This window comes from Mirounga angustirostris, unplaced genomic scaffold (genome assembly GCF_029215605.1).
Source record: "Mirounga angustirostris isolate CCGP_5_RB_7025 unplaced genomic scaffold, mMirAng1.0.hap1 SCAF_8, whole genome shotgun sequence".
NCBI classification, from domain to species: Eukaryota; Metazoa; Chordata; class Mammalia; order Carnivora; family Phocidae; genus Mirounga; species Mirounga angustirostris.
Window position 1 is genome coordinate 86512294 of NW_026991716.1, and position 19842 is coordinate 86532135.

A 19842-nucleotide genomic window follows, 5' to 3' on the forward strand; every position below is an offset into this window, starting at 1 on the left:
ATAACTTTCAAATTAAGTCCTCCTCCTTTGTGTATGACCACATGCACAAAGAGCAGTCTAATGACAGTTACAACATTTTTTAAAAAATGAGTCATCTAGGGGCGCCTGGGTGGTTCAGTTGGTTAAATGTCCAATTTGTGATTTCAGCTCAAGTCATGATCTCAGGGTCATGAGATCGAGTCCCACATTGGGCTCCATGCTGGCCATGGAGCCTTCTTAAGATTCTCTCTCCCTCTGCTTTCCCCCCACTCATGCATGCTCTCTCTCTCTCAAATAAATAAATAAATAAATAAATAAATAAATAAATAAATAAATAAATATTTTTTAAAAATGAGTAGTCTACCATTAGAGCAAACTAACAGAAATTTTAGATGTTAGAGCTATGCATGAAAGAATACAGAATTAGTGAGTTTTTAGAAGTCCAGTGGGGAGATATTTTGTGGCTTAATTTCTGCATAACAACAGATAGATTCCTTCTTAACTGAGTATTTCCTAATTTAAATTCTTCTTTCATCTATGTGTTAAACATTCCTGTATATTTAAGGATAAAATTACCCGAAGGCATAATTGATCCTTCCAAGTAATAAAAAGAGAGAGTAAAATTTTTTTCCCAAGGTACAAGATTATAATAAGAAAAGCTTCTCAGATGTTCAATAAAAAGAAGCAACTCCTCTTCCACAGTGGCTTTAACTAAAATGTACTTTTTAAGTAAAGTGATCAGACCTCATAACAGAGGGTGGACACTGAAAACTGTCTAGACATCACGTATCAACTCCCTCTCTTTTGTCAGAGTAAAGAGATCTAGCCTTCTGTGGGAGATTTTAAATTGTGTGACATAAGTCTCTTGTGGGGGCCATGATCTTCTCATCTTTATATACCAAGCTGCTAAAATAATCTAGCAAATAGTAGCTTCTTAGTAAGCACTGGTTCAATAAATGACATTTCTTCAAACAGTATATACATTTGTAGAAATCAACAGAGTAATATAGCTCTGAGAAGTAAGGAAATAACAGTTTCTGTAACTAGTAGATGGCCAGTTTTACTCTAAAAAATATATTTAAAACATAAATGATAAAGACCACTTAGACAAAATAACTCCAAATCCAGTCTGGCTTTATATAAGCCTAGGAATCATCTCCTGGGTTACTCTAGTGATGTGGTGCTATAAGGAAAAGGATAGAGGTAAGATGGTCCCAAGATCCTAGGAGTAGAGAATCCCCAGTTCTGTCCTACTTCTTTCAGGCCCGGAGAGAGCTGTGCACATATCTTGGCACAGTCTAGTTTCTGTATCTCAGTGACTGATCAGAAAAATAATTTTTTCCTTCCTAGAATACAGACTCGTCCTTGTGCCTTGCAGTATTTCTGGAATATCTCCTCTGGGTCTCATCAGCTCACCACCTTGTAAAGATGAGAAGAGAGTTGCTTTTCCTATCATTCCTCCCATCTGGTAGATTCTATTTCCCTCCTTCCCCAGATAGTCCTCCTGTGCACAAATCTCATGACGAGATGCATCCTTGATTCTTTGCCTCTGCCTCTTCATTTCCTTCTACTTCAGTTCCTGTCCTAAGAATCAGTTTTACTATGTTAAGCTCTTGTTTTCCATATTTTGCTATGCTGGCTACATCTTTTTGGTCAGGATCAATTTCTTTGAAAAAACAAAGTTACGGCTCCAACTGCAACTGAGACTCTCACCATCTTCGTATAAAAGCATCAAACCACAAGATCATTTCAAATTTTTACTAGCATAGTTATTTTAAAAGGAGAAGAGCAGGATGAAGATAGTTTTAGAAAGCTTTCCAGATACATAGAAGTTTTAAATTTATTACAACCAGATAATGAATTCCAAACTGTTTTAATATTTCCTCAACTTTGAGTCCAAACCAAGTCTCTCTCTCTCTCTCTCTCTCTCTCTCTCTCTCTCTCTCTCTCACACACACACACACACACACACACACAAGAAAGTTGCAAAATGCAGTGCACCTACCTGAGGATACGGGGAAGTTCTGGATTTTGATTTTGAGCTGGAAAGCCTGGACTTGGCCCCCTTCCTGTTGTCAGTCATGGTAGGAGTGGAGCTGCTGGTGTAGGAGAAGGCTGGTTTAGAGACTGAGATCTGATCCAGGGAGAGCTGCAACCCTTTGTATTCCGTGTCCCTGTAGGGTGAGAGGACACAGCCCTTAATCTGCCACCACAGGAAATGGCTACATGTGTTCTCTCACCAGGAAAGGCAGTAATCCATATTTGAAAAGGAAGCAAGCAAAAGTTAGCCATATAACTGGTCGCCACGAACACTTTGATTATTTTAGAAATGCCTAACATTTAACTAATGTATACAGAGGTAGCTGTATACAGCCAAATTATGATATGCTCATGAAAATGTTTTGATTTTAAAACACATTTTTGATTATTTTTATAAGTAGAAAATAAATCCATAATTCAACTTCTCTGAGCTTTTGTGTCCTCATTGGTGAGGTATGGATTATAAAATCGACTCTAAAGGATTTTCTGTCTAGGGTGAATTCAACAGACAACTGACCATCTGATGCTATTGGATTATTGGCAAGAAGAAGGTCAGCTGTTCCAAGATCAATCATTGTGGCAAACATTCCTAATATTTTTATAGCTAGCAAACCAGTGAAACTAGGCTACTAAGTAGTTAAAAATCCCTTTTAATAGGCTAACTGATTCAGTTACATTAGGGTACATTTTACCATCAGTTATTTCCACTTCATCTTCAATAAATATCTATTAAGCTCCTAGTACATACCAGGTTTTGTGTTATCTGGAAATGAAAGAATGAGTAAGATGCCTAGAGTCCCTGCCCTTCCGGAGATTACAATCTATTTCCAAGAAGAAACAGTGAACAAATATTAATTAAACATAATCACTGCAGACTGTGATGTGAAGAGGATAAAGAGTATGTCTTGGAGAGTTCTTTACAAAGGTATGTGGTATGAGGTATTTAGTGACTGAAGATGACAGCTATCACCTCAGCCCGCTCCAGGCAGCAGAGAATCCTGACTGACTCCTCAGTTTTCATTAAGAGGATATCAACCTTTCCCACTGGCAGCCAAAATAAAATGTTTCATAGCCTTCTTTATGAGGACTCGTGGGAGAATTTCCTTTCAGGTTCTAGAACTAGTTGGGCTGCTCCTGGGTAATTGATTTCTTTTTCTCTCACAGACACCGTGAATCATATAACCCATCATGTTTCCCCCGTTGCCCTGGAAGTCAAAAAGCCCTGAGCCCCAAATCTGATTTGTAACCACCTCTAACAAGTGGACAAGTCCTCAGGGCAGGCATTTTGTGCAACAAACCTCACTGGCTTCTTTCATTTTCCTAATTTTATTTTTCCTTTTTTTCTAATGGGTTCACCTTTCTAAAAAATGTACATGCATTTTTAATACTCTTTGGATTAAGATAGGTATATTAAATGTAATAAACTAATAAAGTTAGATATGTTAAAGCGATTGGTAGATTTCCAGGGATCAGCAAAGATTCATTTATCTTCTCTTCCTTTTCCCTATTTGTTCTTCTACAGAGAGATCAGGCAAAGGCAAAAGGATAATTCAGGCAAGGAGTCCCTCAAGTGACAAGGGATAGAAATCAGCTAAAACAGGTTCAATAATATCACTGCCACAAACTACAGTGTGCTGGTATATGTCAGCAAGTTACAATGACTTTATATCAAATAGTGCATCTACTCAGTGCAAGTTAAAAAAAAATTATCCTATGTTAGCAACAAAAATTTAGAAGGTGGGCATGCAATTTGTCTTCCGGGCTTGGGAAGTTAAATCATATGACTGGTCTGCTTTACTACTCTAATCATCTCCCAAGGAAAACACACAACACAGAGTCATTGCACTCTCAGATCAGAAATTCAATGCCCTCCAAAATGTGGTTCCCACCTATTTTTCTGACAGTATCTGAAAATTTTCGTTCATCAGCCCCTCACTTTACCCAAAATAGTTCTCCCCAAACTAACCTCATACTTTCCTCTCTTCCTCCTCCAACACATTCCTATAGAACTCCTCTAATGAAGAACTGTCTTAAATCCTACTTGCCTCTGAAGCCCTTCCCAACTGCTAACCCCATTCATTCCTTCAACACATGTTTACTGAGTGAGTGACTCTGTGGAGGCCCTGGGGAGACATCAATAAACAGAAGGACTAAGTTGCTGTGCTCATGAAGAAGACACCAGGGCCAGTTCCTGAGGGAAGTAGGGCGGGGACCAGAAACTATCTCCAACCTTATTTTTCAAGTGATAATGTCTAATCTTTCCTAGGGGTTCTAAGTTCCTAGAGGGCAAGAGTCAAGAGACATTCTGGTATGTTCCAATGGCAACTGCATAATATTTCACACATTTGGAAGAGGAAGAAGATAAAGATGCAACTCAGAAAGGACTGTTGTCCTCAGTGACTATTAATAACCAGCAGCCCAACAGTATGTCTCTGTTGGAAAAGACCCTCCTGGACGGTGAGTCCCATGAACCACCTGCCCTGAGATCACATGCATGTGACAGTGAGCAAGATGGGCTCTGACAGGAGGTAGAGCTCCCTTGCTTGGGTATCTCCTGTGTCAAATGGGTACTAGTATATCCATTCAGTCCCTTCCCAACAGGACCTAGACTGAAAACAAAAACCCTGCACCCCTGAACATATGGCCACATAATTTTTAAAACACACTCTTAATGCAACATTTCAGCACAGAGACTTCATGGTGATAAATAGACAGTAAACAAGGATTCATTTCTCTCATGTACACCATCAGACCCCCAAAATATGTATCTCAACTACTGAAGAAGTCTTCCCGAAGTTTTTGCATAGTTTCCAATGATAGAAATACTCTGAATAGGCTTAAATAAAAATTCAAAACCAATAAACGATTTGAAATTCTACACAGTCACATGAAAATGTTAAGAACTATAAGAAGAGTTATGCAAATACTTTCGATAAAAAAAATTTAATATTTTGGTGCACATCTAAAAAGACCACAAAGAATCCACCAAAACAGCAAAAGATCATGAGGTCAGATAGACCATGGTTTGAGCCACTTACTGTGTAACAACCCATCTAGACCTCAATTTCCTCTTTATAGCTCATAGAGATGGATGTGCTAAGGTTTAGAAAAGTATTATACGAAAAACTCATAGCACAGTGCCTAGAACATAGTAAATGCTCAATAAATACTAAGTATTATTTCTTCACTTCCACACTTTGTGGTGCTTTTCTGGCACCTGATTTCCCCAAAACAATAGTTCCACTTTGGTAGCGATTGTGATACATTTTATTACAAACACCTCCTTATGGTGTATTTCTTTCCTCTCTACCGCTAACTCATATTAATTCGCTCTGTTGCTTCTTAGTCTGTAAACTCTATTGCACTATGGCCAAAATACTTACTAAGTAAGGTAAGCTCTTCATGGCTAAGTAAGCAAATGGGGACTTCAGGGAGGGGGGGGGGGGGGGGGGGGGGGGGGGGGAGCTGCACAGACCTGACATGCTGAAAGGAGTTCAGCCTTCCTATTCCTCTACCAACTCAAAGATATGTTAAGACGAAAAGCACAATAAAAAAATACCCACTTAAAGACATTTCAAGTACAGTTGATGTGCTGCCAAGAGCAGCTCTGAATGACAGATTCACTAAGAACAAAGCATTTGTTTTACTTTTAGAATTCTATTAAATTGGAGCATTTCATTTGTATGGATTAAAGGTCTAGATGCTGATGGGAATCACATTATGGGTTCCATTTCCCTCCTCCAAACTCAGACACTCCCTCCCTTCTCCTCAGTGAGGCATATTCTGGTATCTCTCTCACACACACACACAGACACACACACACACACCACACACACATCCTCAAAGTTAGGTATATGCCTAGTAAAGCTGTTCAATGTTCCCCTGTGGAGTGGGACAAAATAAAATACTTGGGTGCACAGCCCTTGGACTCTGCAATGAGTATAGGGAGGAATTTGACTTAGCTGACTTTAATAAAGGAGGGACAGGACACAGCCCTACTCTACTTCTAAAGCTTTCCTGAAAAGTACCACCTAGACCATGTTCAGGACTCCACAGCCTCCGCTCACTAGGGCAGCTCATGCTGTTCTCCCAGATACAATCGGCATATCAAAGAGGAACTGTGGCATATGCCTCTTGGCATATTTTTCAAAATGGTTATTGATATCAATTTACATTTTTTCTTCTCCCTTGAGTGACCTCTACTAGAGCTGCAGACATCAGGTACCTCGGCTCCGAAAGCAATGTGAAATGGGTAATTTGCAGTCACTAGGACTTGCAGCTTGTCAATCTCACTCGTGTTTGCACAGACCAAAGTAATCCTCTTATTCCATTATGGACAGTCAGAAATCATTCAATTTGCAGAATTAACCATCTGAGTCTACTCTAAACTTTGTAATAGTCATGTACATATTTGGAATTACTCAAATTCCAATAGAATAAAAGGGGCTATTTTTGCATCATTGGCCTTCTCGGCCTTCCCTTCAGCAATACGCCATGACCACCCACGAGGTAAGTGCCATATGGGAACCTCAGTGTGATACCCTTGCAAAGCAAATAAGAGTTATCTTCATCACGAAGAGTACTTTTAGCTTCAGAGAAATGCATGAATATAATTTCTATCATTTTGACCGGGAGACTGGTGTCCATGATGTCAACAGCAGCACTGCTATATTTACAACCTTCAAGTGAGTTGGAATGATTGCACAGAGAAGCAATCAGCAGTATTTGATGAGCTCATGTTGAGTCAAGATTCTTCGCAAGAACCTTTCCTCTTCAACTCTGCCATATCCTATTGTGCTTCCATTTTAGACAAGTAACTTTTTGCTTCTGTCATGTCAGTTTTAAAGCTGGCCATTGTGAAGTGTCTTTGCTGGCTTTACGTTATGGGGCAATACTTAAAAGATGTTGCCAGATTTCCCAATTGAGCTATTTAAAAAAAAAAAAAACAGCTGAAGGTGATCAAATTACAGAGGAAAACGTGGAAACAGAGACATACAATTGATTTAGCTCCAAAGGCGCTGACTGCAATAAGCAGAGGATTGCATTAAACTGTGATCGGATTAAGTAGGAACGACTGCGTCTATACTAAACTTTTTAATTGGATTCTCGAATCACTGTCACACGAAGTGCATGACCTTCTTTATATTCTGGCAGAGTTACCGCCTGGCCACTGGGTAAACCTCTGCAGCAGAGAGACCTAGTTTATGTTTCATTTTCAGGCTCCCATGGAGCCCAGCAGAAACAGCTGATAAGGAGGATTCCATACTGTGAGAGGCTCACAAACGAAGACATCTGCTGGGAAATTAGGCTAAGGCACCCTTGGAAATATAATAGTCTCATACTAATAAGTGGATTTGTGTTTGCTCCTTGTGGTTTTCTCCATTTGCTTTGGTGATTTCAGTAGTTCCCCAAAAGTCTTTGGTTTTACATAAACACTGCCTCTGCCTAGAAACATCTTTCTCCTCTATTTTGTAGGTCTCATCCAACATGCTATGGAGTGGATAGCAGGACAAGGGGGAGGGATGGCTTAGGCACAAAGTCTGCCATCACATTGTAATTTCAAGAAGGAAAGATTGGGGGGGGGTGTAAACAATAGGCAAACAATAACTAAAAAGGAAGTAAAAAACTGTAATATTTTGGTAAGATGTAGCAAAGTCAACCATCCTCACAACAGGGATTACGGAATACCTTTGCACAAACCCATGACACAAGTTGCAATATAGCTAAGTCCAGACCTGCCACGACATGCATCTGAATTCATTTCTTCCCCTCACAGGCCACAGTGATTTCCTGCTCCCCCCTCTCAGCTCCTACGCAGGTCACTGCTTCTAATACTCATTTAGCACATCTAGTTCCTGTCACACAGTGTGGTGAATGGTGTATCTGACAACCATCTCCCAAATTCCTTCTCTTACGATAGTCTCTATTGACTGTCTAGCACCATATCTTACAGAGAACAGATGCCCACTTGCAAGTGATTAACAAAATAATTCTCAATGCAATAAACTTTTATTCTTCTCAAATCCAAATGACCAAATGACCAAAAATTCAAAAACTGGCAAACCTTTCTACATAAGTAAGAAAAAAAAAATATCTACTAAGTAAGCAAGTTTATGTGAGGGATTTTTAAATTCCAAGATTATAATTGATAATGATCATTCTGATATCCTGTGAGATCTTAAAGAAACAAATCATGTTATTATTTTAGCATTATGCATATTAAGAAAATGCACTTATTTTTCGTCAAGTTACAATTCAGGCAGGGTATATGTGATACTTAAACTAGAATACTAAATTAATTTTATCCTCAACAATTTATTCAGGATAATTATAACTATTGAAGTAGCGAGGAGGAATAGTACTTTAAACCTCAGAGAAATAACTTCTACAAATTGGTAATACAATATCTCTGAAATAGAAAAATGTGAAAAGGATGTAAACAATGTACAAATTGCTAAGGAACAATTTTTTTTTAAAGTTTAGCCCACTTGTAATAACCTATATGAATTAAGGCAACTATCAGATTTTCTTGTCATTTTTATCTTTCAAATCAACGAAGATTTTATTTTAATGACAATGAATCTCAGTGAAGACAAGGTGAAATAAATTGGCGTTCTTATATACTAATGCTAAAAAGAGTAAACTATCAGTGTTTATCAAGAGTCTTAAGAATGTTCATTCCTTAAATTCAGTAATTCCACTTCTAGGAATATATCTTATGAAAATAGTCAGAGATGAGTATCAAAAGTCTATATACAAGGGTACTTAGCATAATTTCTTACATTTAATTGTAAATAAGTAAATAAAAACCAACAATAGAACCATTACTTAATTATGGCATACCCATGTGATAAAATATTATGCAGTCATTAATTTTTTTACTCTAATGATGTGAAAAATACTATTGATAGAATGAAAACTTATCTCTTTTTAAATTAACATGTACCATATATGCCCGTATTTGCACATACATGTAGTGGGAAGCAAAAAATTAAAATGTTAACAGTGACTATCTGGAAAATAGATTAAAGATGTTCTTTATCTTCTCTTTATTCCTCTCTATACTATCTTAATTCTTTCTATAATAAACATGTATGACTTTCATAATCAAAAATATTTCGTGAAAAAGAAACTCTAACTGAGGCAAACTTCAGGTACTCCCACCTGATATTGAAATGGTTCCCCAATTTCTCTTCCTTGTATTTCCAGGATTTCTTCTTTGTGAATAATATTAAATTATGGAAGAGACAACACCCCTAAACTTCTTTTCCCATAGGCTCAACTTCTCTTGAACACCATTTATAATTTTAAAATGTCCAAATGTTCATACGCTCTCTCAGTGCCTATACATTTCACTTACTTTCTGATCTATTTTCCACCCTTCCTACCTTACAGAATTATCTGTCTCTGAAGACTTTCATGTGAACTCTATGACTCTATGTTTCCTTTGTTGGAGAATATAACTTAAATTATTACTTATAATTGAAAAAAAAGAAAGTCTTGCCATGTAGTTTCTTATAACAGTTCAGCTTCCTGTGAGTTATAGATGGCATATTTATCATTGTTTAAATAGAGTAAACCTTACTTTGGGGGCCACATTTTTTGTTCTGAAAAACTTAATTTTTTATGCTCAGAAATTCATTCTGTATCTATAGCTAGTAAAGTTTAGATGTATTTGTAAATCCTACAGATCTAAGTTCCAGATTCTATTGATATTATAGCTTTTTTTGTTTCTTATTATCTCAAAGTTTGGCCAGGGATGGGGGGCAGTTAGGGAGGTATTGGTCTTTAAAGGTTAGATCCGAACAAATTAAATGAAAATGTACTGCCTCTTTCACCAAAGGCATAAGTTTAAAAATGCCAATCTCCTTTTCTACAATCAAGACCACTAATTAGGCCTCTTCTAGGGGAAAAAAAAAAAGGCCAAATATAAAGAAAGAAAAAATGATACTAATATTAACGGAGTTTTTCTTACTTTTAAGAATGTTCGCAAATAGCAAATAAAATGCATACATGCTATTCTGCCGCCCCCTGCTTTCCGTGTCTTTCCATTCTTTTTCACCTCCCTCCCCATGCTCTGTGTCCATCCCCCTCACCTCACTGTCATTTTATTAAGCTGACGTTTTTCAAATGTATGTTCTCTTCAGAACTTGCCAATACCCAAGATAGATAAGCAATGGGGAACCCATCACCTAACACCTTATATTTGGTTGAGATTCTATTCTCCACAGGAATAGCTTTCTCACCCAGTTCTGACTCTTACAAAGCTTCTTCCTAAACCCTAAAAATAACCCCCTGGCATAGAGGGTGAAAAAGCACACCTCCTATTTTCAACTTCACACAAACTCCTAGAACAGAAAAAAATACTTGTAATCACAAAGAAATAATCTTCCCACAACACTGAGAAATTTGCATTCTGAACTCAAGACCAGAGGGTCCCAAAACTCCCACAGTTTGTGGTGAAACCCCACAAGGCTAAACCTCATGGCACCTTTGAAATCTCTGCCCTTTTCAACACAACACAAAGGCGCGGGCATTTCTGCAGATAATAGAAAAGTAGAACCTCAGGCTTTGAACTCTCCAGGAAAAGACACAGCAAAAATGATGGCATGATGTGATGTTTTCAAATGCACAAATCTTCATTTGTTTAACTTAAATGTTTTAAAATATGTCCTATAGCATTTATTCTTGATTAAACCTATTCTAGACAGTTAATCATTAACGGTTTCTTTACAGTTGCTGTGCAAACAGTTCATTCATACCTATGACATATCAAATCTCACAGACGTGTTCTTTAATTGGATTCATTTATTTCTAATCTCCCTAAGCCCTTACTACTGTAATGCTTGACTAAATATACATTAAACTCTATTATTTAAATGGCTAAAATAAATTTGAGGTGTATTTTATGAATAAAAATTCACAATTCAACAAATGTTCTGCCATTATCATCATCATCATCATCATCATCATTATTATTATTATTATTATTATTATTATTATTATTATTATTATATGCATTGCTGTTGAGGCATTTTAAACTGCCTGGTAGATAAGTTGTGTTTAAACAACTTTAAATAGGGACACCTGGGTGGCTCAGTCAGTTGAGCAGCTGCCTCTTTGATTTCAGCTCAGGTCATGATCTCAGGGTCCCAAGTCCAGCCCCAGGAGGAGCCCTGCCAGGGGCTCCACACTCAGCGGGGAGTTTGCTTGAGGATTCTGTCTCCCTGTCCCTCTGCCCTCCCCACTTCTTGTGCATGCTCTCTCTCTCTCTCTTTCTCTCTCCAAATAAATAAATAAATCTTTTTTTTAAGATTTTATTTATTTATTTGACAGAGAGACACAGCGAGAGAGGGAACACAAGCAGGGGGAGTGAGAGAGGGAGAAGCAGGCTTCCCACTGAGCATGGATCCCTATGCGGAGCTCGATTCCAGGACCCTGGGATCATGACCTGAGCCGAAGGAAGACGCTTAACGACTGAGCCACCCAGGTGCCCCTAAATAAAGAAATCTTAAAAAAAAATAAGCAACTTTTAACAAAGTAAGTGTTTAAACAAAATAAGTTCTGAATTATCACTAGAGATTTTGGATTGCCCACCAAAATGCCCAAATTTTCATTGCCTTTCTATTTGGAGTCAGAGAGCTTATACAATACTACACAGACTATAAAGTTATTACTAGAGTTCATTACCAGAGATACAATAGGCAGCTGCCTGCATTTATGACTTGTAGGGCTTGAGAAGTTTCCTTGGCCCCCACAAAGGTATCTCAAGAATGGTCTACTGGCTTATACTTAAAATCTACTATTAGATATTTATTTCTTTGGCTTTAGACAGATGTCTCAGAAAAGGTTAACAGAGTAAGTCTCATCTGTTATTTTTCATTGGTTCAGTTTAGCAGCTACTTTCTTTAGAGCAGTGGTTCTCAAACTTCATGCATCAGAAGCCCCTGAAGAGTTTATTAAAATTCAGCCTGCTAAGCCCCACCCCTTAGAGTTTCTTATTTGCAGGTCTCGGGAGGAGCCTGCAATTTGCATTTTTAACAAGCTCCTGGGGGGGATGGTGCTGATGCTGCCAGTCAGGGGACCATATTTTGAAAACTGGAGCCATTGTTATGTGGGATAAGAAAACTAAAGAAATCAGATGAAAGAGGCCCAAAGAGAAGATGGAAAACCACTGTAAAGGGAGGGGACATTCCAAAGACAAACTTCACACTTTCCCCAGGGCCCAGCCTTACTGCATATTTCACCAGCTTATTCCCATCCCGATCCCTTCCCTGTTCGTGTCCTTTCAGCCTCCTCTGGGGACACTGCCTGCTCCTGCAGATCCCACAACATGGAGAGCTACAGGGCTTGGTCTTTAGGCTGCATCTCAGTTACCACTCACTCTCCAGGGATCTCATGCACTTTTGCTGGCTTTAAATCCTATACATTGATGACCCACCATCTCCAGCCAGACCTCCCCACTCCATGATACCCAGATCCAACTGCCTGCCTGACATTATCACTTAAATGAATGACAGGCATCTCAAACTAAATATGTCCACACACAACCCTTGATTGTTGCCCCTGTCTACAAATCTGCCCCTTCCCACCATTCACCCAAGCCCCTCAGGCTAAAAACTTAGATGCTGACCTTGACTCCTCATTTTTTCACAACTTCCATCTAGTCCATCTGCAAACCCTATTTGTCTATTTTCAACACATCCTGAATCTGACCCTCCATCACTACCTCCCTCTTTCAAGCCATCATCTTCCCTCACCTAGGCGATGGCAATCATTTCCTAACTGGTCCCCCTGCCTCTACCCTCCATCTTTCCCTAAGCCTATTTTCCACACCAGCCAGATGACCTTTTCATAACTTAAATTAGTTCATGCCATGCCTCTGCTCAAAAATCCAGGGACTTCCCAAAGCCTTCAAGACCCAGCATGGTCTGACCCTGCCTATTCTAGCATCAACTTCTTATGCCCTTCCCCTCCTTTTCTCTTCTCCAGCTACAGTGACCTTCTCATTCATTGGCTTACTTACCTAGTTTGTTTCTACCCCAGGGCTTTTGCATTTGCTTCCCACTGCTGGGCATACTCTTCCTACGGGTCTCAGCATGACTGCCTCCCTCCCTTCATTCAGGAGTCTTCAGAGAGGCCTTCCCCAACCACTCTTTGTCCTGCTTAATTTTTTCCTTTCATTTCGTGATATTGTAGGACATATTTATTTGTTTATAAGTACTATCTGTTTCTTCCCACTAAAATTTACCCTCCACAAGGGTAAGGATGTTGTCCGTGTTGGTCACGCTACAACCCTCCTACAGACCCTGGCACCCATTAGGCACTGGGGAAAGACTTGCTGAGTGAATGCAAGAACCATCCCATTTGCAGAAGGAAGGACTATACTCTACAACACTTCTTACCATCCTCTTAGTTATAGCAACAAAAATTAAGCTAATTCTAATGATAGAGATTTGTTTATAATGAAGGTCCTATTGAGTCAACGGGGAAGAAACACAAATAGAAAAGAGATGATAATGTAGCGTATCTAAATATTTTCCCCTGATTTTCAATTAGCTCTCACAATAAAATGCTACCCTGCATTTTGTTATTTCTTTAACTGCTCTAATTGGAAGAATGAAATTGACACTCACTCTGCCCTCTGCTTGTGGGCTTCATCCTTCCACCATTCCTGAGCTGGAACCCTGCAGGGTTCCATTACCCAAATCCAGCACAACAAATGCTTCACTTTGCCAGGACTGTAGTAAGATTTCAACAGCTAATAGAAATGCTATGACTTTCAACAGTCTTAGTCTCTGAACGCCTTATAAAATTTAAAATGCAAAACCTTGTGTTGCATTTGGTTCATTTCAAAAAAAAAAAAAGCTGCTCTTTTCCTGTCATACATTTGGACACCAATATCAATTAATGGGAGTGTTGAAAGAAGTAAATCTCATGGGTTCTTACCTTCAGCCACCAGAACACATTATAATCATCCCAAGTGCGAGTAATCATCCCAATAGAGAGTAAAATGAATGACCAAGGAGCAGCAACAAGCTGTAAACCCCTAAAAATGCTCAGAACCAGGGATTCTATTTTTGTAATGGTTTTCAGTAGGAGGAGGCAAGAGACAGCACGTTCTCAGATTGCATTACCAGAGTGTTGCTATTCTCAGAGAGATGTAAAAAGTGGCAAGGGACTTGGGTTTAAAAGTACAAACAGAGAGAGAATCCCACCTTAATGGGTACCATTATGACATCCAGTTCAATATAATGAGGCTATTTCCATGGTCTGGCCAGCAGCCCATATTAACACGGCTTTACTGATGTGGATACAACAAATTCTGTTTGAACAAGAAATCCCCAGGAAAAAGAGAGAGAGAGAGAGAGAGATCCTTTCACAGTCTCATTTAACAATCAATCAAAGGGGAAAATACCCTTCCAGTAAAGACAGCAATGCCCATTTGAATCCTGGTAAAATATTAGATGTTCCAAATAAAATAGTGTTCTGTGGGGATGGATCGCTGTTCTGTGAGAATGTCATAACTGTTGATGCCTAAACTGGCGAAGGGGAGGTGGGGTCGGGCCCAGGGATTAAGCACATTGCGTGGCAGCTGACTAGGTTCTGAGTACGCCAAAACTTCTGTGAAGCTATTAGGTCACTTTGTGGAGACCCCGTATTGAACTCTTTTAGTAAACTATCCATAGACTTTTGCAAAATCTCTTCAAAGTGTCCTATTACTTCCCAAGTATTAGGTGGAATCATATGAAATTGCCAATATTGGACTGCTTCAATGTACATAAATGGCAATTACATACGGTTCACCCTAGTACAATGTTACCAACTTAAAGATAGCATGTCAAAGAGGAAATCAGGTGGGCCCTGGAGTCCCGTCCCTGGGTTGGCATGTCCACTCAATAGCTGTGTTGTGTTGGCTAAGTTACTTGGCTTCTCTGAGCCTCTGGAACAAAGTAGCAGCCCCTCAAATGTAAGTCCTTCTTATTCCCTGACCTTTCTAAGTATGGCAACAAACAGAGCACCTTCCCACCCTCCCTCACTTGCACCTGACAATCACAGTCTTTCCAGGGCAGGGCAGCCAGGGAATGACCTCTTACAAAAGAAAAGTTAAAAGTATTACAAAGACCTAAAAATCATTAGAAACTTTTTTAATGTAATAAATCTGCAAAGACTATTTTGACTCTCATGTGATTCTTCATTTTAAAACTCACTAAGATTCCTAATCCTATTAAAAGTCAACCCCACAAAACACCGAAATACTCCATTCAAAGCAGAACAAAAAGCAGCTCAATATCATTCCAACAGGATAAAAATCAACTTGGCACACACAACTGCTCTCTCTGGCTGACATAATGAGATACACAGGACCCACCATGGGCAACAGTGTTTTTGTCAGAGTTAAGATGGACTCCTTACCTTGCAGCCCATCCTGATCTCCCTCACACACACATATGCACAGCCCTCCCCGGGGGCTCAGCTGCTCTCCCTGCTCCACTCCCTCCCCACCATCTAACCAAGGGGAGTCTGACCATACCCGCAAGCTTATTCCCCAGGTGACCTTAAGAGTGCCAAGGCACTTTGGGCTTTCTTCTAATTGTGGATGGAAGCGCTTCCCTCCAGGAAGGAATCTGTCATCAGCAAGCCTATAGGGAAATCACACTGGGATAGAGCTTGTACTTGTGCTTATTTCTTTTTCCAGCAGGTACTGTCTCATTCATTTTGATATCCCCAGAACTTGGCACAGTGCCTGACACATAATAGGTGCTCAAGAAAACATTTATGAATGCTTAAAGGCCTACTAGTCCTAATCATCTGAAGTAGGATCTAACAATCCATTCCAGATGGATCAGCATGATTGGTGATTTCTCATTCTTGGGCAACACTCTGCCTTCCTAAGACTCATGCTTTCCCTCCTCCAGCCCAAAGACTCACAGACATTTATTTTGTGTTTATTGGCAAGCCAAAAATTATTTTATTTAATTTCACTGAAATAACCACCCTAATAATTCACATTTACTCAATGTTACTTTGTGTAGGGCACAGGGCCAAGAACCTCACACATTTCCTGATTTAATGTTCACAATAAAATAGATATTACTGAAATAGATATTACTACTACCCACATTTTACAGGTTAAAAAAAATAACAAGGTAAGCAATTTGCTCACAGTCACAGAGATAGCCAATAGCAGCACTGGAATTCGAATAGGCAGTAGACCCATAACCCAAGCTCTTAACTAATATGCTATGTTGCATAATAAAGTAGTGATATCTCATTTCATAATATGTTTTGCAAGTATCTTATAATGCATTCCTATGGTTATCAGGGTTGAAACATCTAACTAAAAAGCCTAGGGGTTAGACTGCATCATATTCTAATAGCATTATGCTTATGATGTCAAACACAGCACTGGGGAGGCCTTCTGGCTGGCCCTGCAAATCTGGAACCAAAGAATCAGGTTCTTTGCACCTCCCTCTCCTCCAGTCTGCTGATGTTCATTGTCCTAATGTATACCTCACGTTGCTTTCTACACATAATTTTTAAAATACAACCATTATACAGGTGGCAATACTGTGTATTCATTTCACTAAGATTCTACATTCCATTCAGAATACTGACATCCTTTCCAACTTTAAAAACTGTGTCCTTGGGGTGCCTGGGTGGTTCAGTCAGTTAAGCGTCTGCCTTCAGCTCAGATCATGATCTCAGGGTCCTGGGATCAAGCCCCATGTCGGGCTCCCTGGAGAAGTCTGCTTGTCCCTCTCTCCCTGCCTCCACTCGTGTTGTCTCTCTCAAATAAATAAATATTTTTTAAAAACTGTGTTCTAGGTCTAAATGCTATATACCAGATGCTAATATATATAAATATATATTAGATATATGTGACTGAGGCTGGGTGAACATGTTCAAGATATATACCAGGACTAATCTGAGAAAGGTAAGAGGCTTAGAGAAAATAATCACCAAACCTGATGAAGCATGTTCAGTTCCAACAAAAAAGTTCAGGGTAAAAAGGTGAGAGAAGGAAAGAAAACCAGGTCAGATAAGAACAACGAGACAGGCACTGAATCTAATTTGAAGAGCAATACTAATTGTGCTATAATGTTCATGGAAAAAAGACCAGTGAGACAAATGTGCATATGCATATGTCACCATTCCATCTCAAAAGACCCTACCTCTGCTTCCACCCCTACATTCTACTCCTTCCCTAATAGCTCCACCATTCAAGCTTCTCTGAATTTTTGCTCTCAACAAATAGCGCAAGTGTGCCATATCATTTCAAACTGTGCTAATCTGAGTTCTTAAATATTTAAATGGAACTCTTCTACTTTTCAGACTAAATTGTAAACTACTCAAGAGACGCCAAGACCTCTGCTTCATGTGTTCATGCAATAAATCATTGCACTCTGCCATACTCTCTGAAACACTTGATTTAGCCATACCCAGTCCATACAGAGTAAAGGGAAATATACAAAGGGTTCCACTGGACACCATCAAAAATGTCAGTACTGCATGTTTTATTCACTTTAAATTATAATTACTGACATTGGTAAAGTGGACAAAACATTGGCTCCAACTAAATTAACTTGAGAAATGTGATAAAAAGCTTGGTTTCCTAGATCCCTCTTTTTCCCTGCAAAGCACCATGTAATGCACCTTCCACTTTGCCTGGGACAAATAAGGTGCTCAATAGTTATTGGCTTCCTTCCCTCCAAGCACAAAACTCAGCTCCCTATAGAGTACACAACGACAGCAATGAAAAACAGGGTGAGCTTAACCAAAGTAGAGAAACCACCACCCACAAAGAGCACAATACTTGGAGATGTGTGTGTTGAGGAACTGGGGAGGGGGAGGAAGATAAACACTTAAATTTGTGAATTTGAAGATTTAGCAATTCAAGTTAAAAAGGGAACTACGCCTCTCTTTTCAAACTATTTCAGCTGACATCACATAACTGGCAAGAGCTGATAACAATAGTTATTTTGAGCACCTGTTTTCTGCCAGATTCTGTGCTATATATACATTATTTCATTTAATCCTCCTCAATCCTTAAAAGGTGGGTAAAAATATCCCCATTGCACAGATGGGGAAACAGGCTCAAAGAAGTAGAGCTGTGCTCAAAGTCTCATAGCTATAACGCAGTAAAGCATATTCAAACCAGATCCATCTGACACCAAAGCCCATGCCTTTCCCTTGCAGGTTGCTTCAATGATACTGTGGGTTTTTATAAAGACAAAATCACAATCCAACTGTGATATAACCTCCCAGAATAAAAGTCACAGATGGTAAACAGATGGCCCAGACTCAGCCAGACCCTAAACGTTGTCAATGCCCTATAAAAGTAAGTTCTCTTCTCATCCCCCTTAGCCCTGCCATCACCATGGACCACCTTTCTCACCCCAGCCAGCTCCCTAGACCTCAGAATGCCTGAGGCAGGGGAAAGGAAGTGGCCAAGTTACCCCTTCAGATAAGACAGAATGAAATTCCTCTACTGATAAGCACTCAAGCATTTCCAGGTTTCATCTAAACTCCAGTCAATCCTTTTTGCTGGACTACTTAGGCATAGACACCAGCACTTCAACCCAGATGAATTTTCTATCACTACCTGCTCGCCTGGAAAGATGCCACAAGCCAATGTGGCATGAGAACAGACAACAGACCGGAAAGCACTGGATACGTGGAAACAAGTAGCAGCCTTTTACTAAATCATCAAGATATGCATAATCCACCCCCCCCAACACACACACACATACACACACCTTGAATCAAACATAACAGTGCTCACAACACAAATAGTGAAGTCAAATAGATGAAGTCAAAAGATGAAAACATACTTTTCCGGAGTTCAAGTAAAGCTTCATTTGAATTTGTCCATTCACAATAACATGTATATCCCTGCCTTCAGGAAGGTATGGTTTTTGAGCATTCAAAAATGATCATGTTTTTCCATGATAAGACGCAAAGATCAGAACCCTTTCTGTCCCAACAGCCAGAGAATAGTGGTCAGGCTGGTCATTTAGCACATACCAAGTGGCCTCCACATAGGATCCTTTTAAAGAAGAGGTCCTGTGACTCAATGCCCTCCAGGTCAGGGCCACAACAAAGAAAGGAACGGAGGCCAGAAAGGACTGGGGAGAGCGAAGAAGCCCAGGAGCAGCATTGCCAAAGGGCCAAGGATGACTCACCTGCTCAGAGTGGGTTGGGAGGCTCCCCATCCCTAGCCTCCCTCCACCAACAGGATCCCCAGGGGACAACCTCTCCTGTCATTCTCCCTCAAAAGCAGAACACCATCTAAGAAATACCCCATTGCCATGGGAGGTAATTTGTGCCTCGTCTGATGAAAAGGATGATTTAGCTTGCCAATCCACTGACATTTGTTTTAACACATTTAACAAAAACATAAAATATTAAATCTGGTTGCAGAAATGAAATAATTAGGAATAGCAATAATGTACCTATGTAAACTAAAGGCAAGCAACTCAGTGAGAAACTGAAATGTTTGCAAGGCCACATTTTTTTTCTTACAAAATGAAAATGTCCTCAGTGAGACTTATGGGGGGAAAAAGATATATTCTTAATTGAATGTTATTGAGAAGATAGCATTGCTAAATTTAAACCACTAAATTGTCAATATCTGTACATAGTTGTGAAGCAGCAACACAGAAACAGCTTTTTAATTTTCCATCATGAGATCAGATGAAAGTCTCTCCAGAAGTTGGGTGGGCTGAACACCACAGGCCTCACCCATTTAAATCCATCCCTCTCTTCCAGACATTTTCTCCCCTGCAACCACGCCTGACTACCACCTCCATGTAGAGAAAC

The 19842-nt window shown here is 39.5% G+C and overlaps 1 protein-coding gene across 1 annotated transcript in view; it reads right to left on the minus strand.

Annotated features, from left to right (window-relative positions):
• The window catches only part of SIM1 (SIM bHLH transcription factor 1), a 69588-nt gene that overhangs the window by 26573 nt on the left and 23173 nt on the right, over positions 1-19842 (minus strand). The window contains exon 10 of the mRNA XM_054505477.1: positions 1985-2153. Within this exon, the coding sequence (XP_054361452.1) occupies positions 1985-2153 (169 nt within the window). The remainder of the gene's footprint in view (positions 1-1984; positions 2154-19842) is intronic.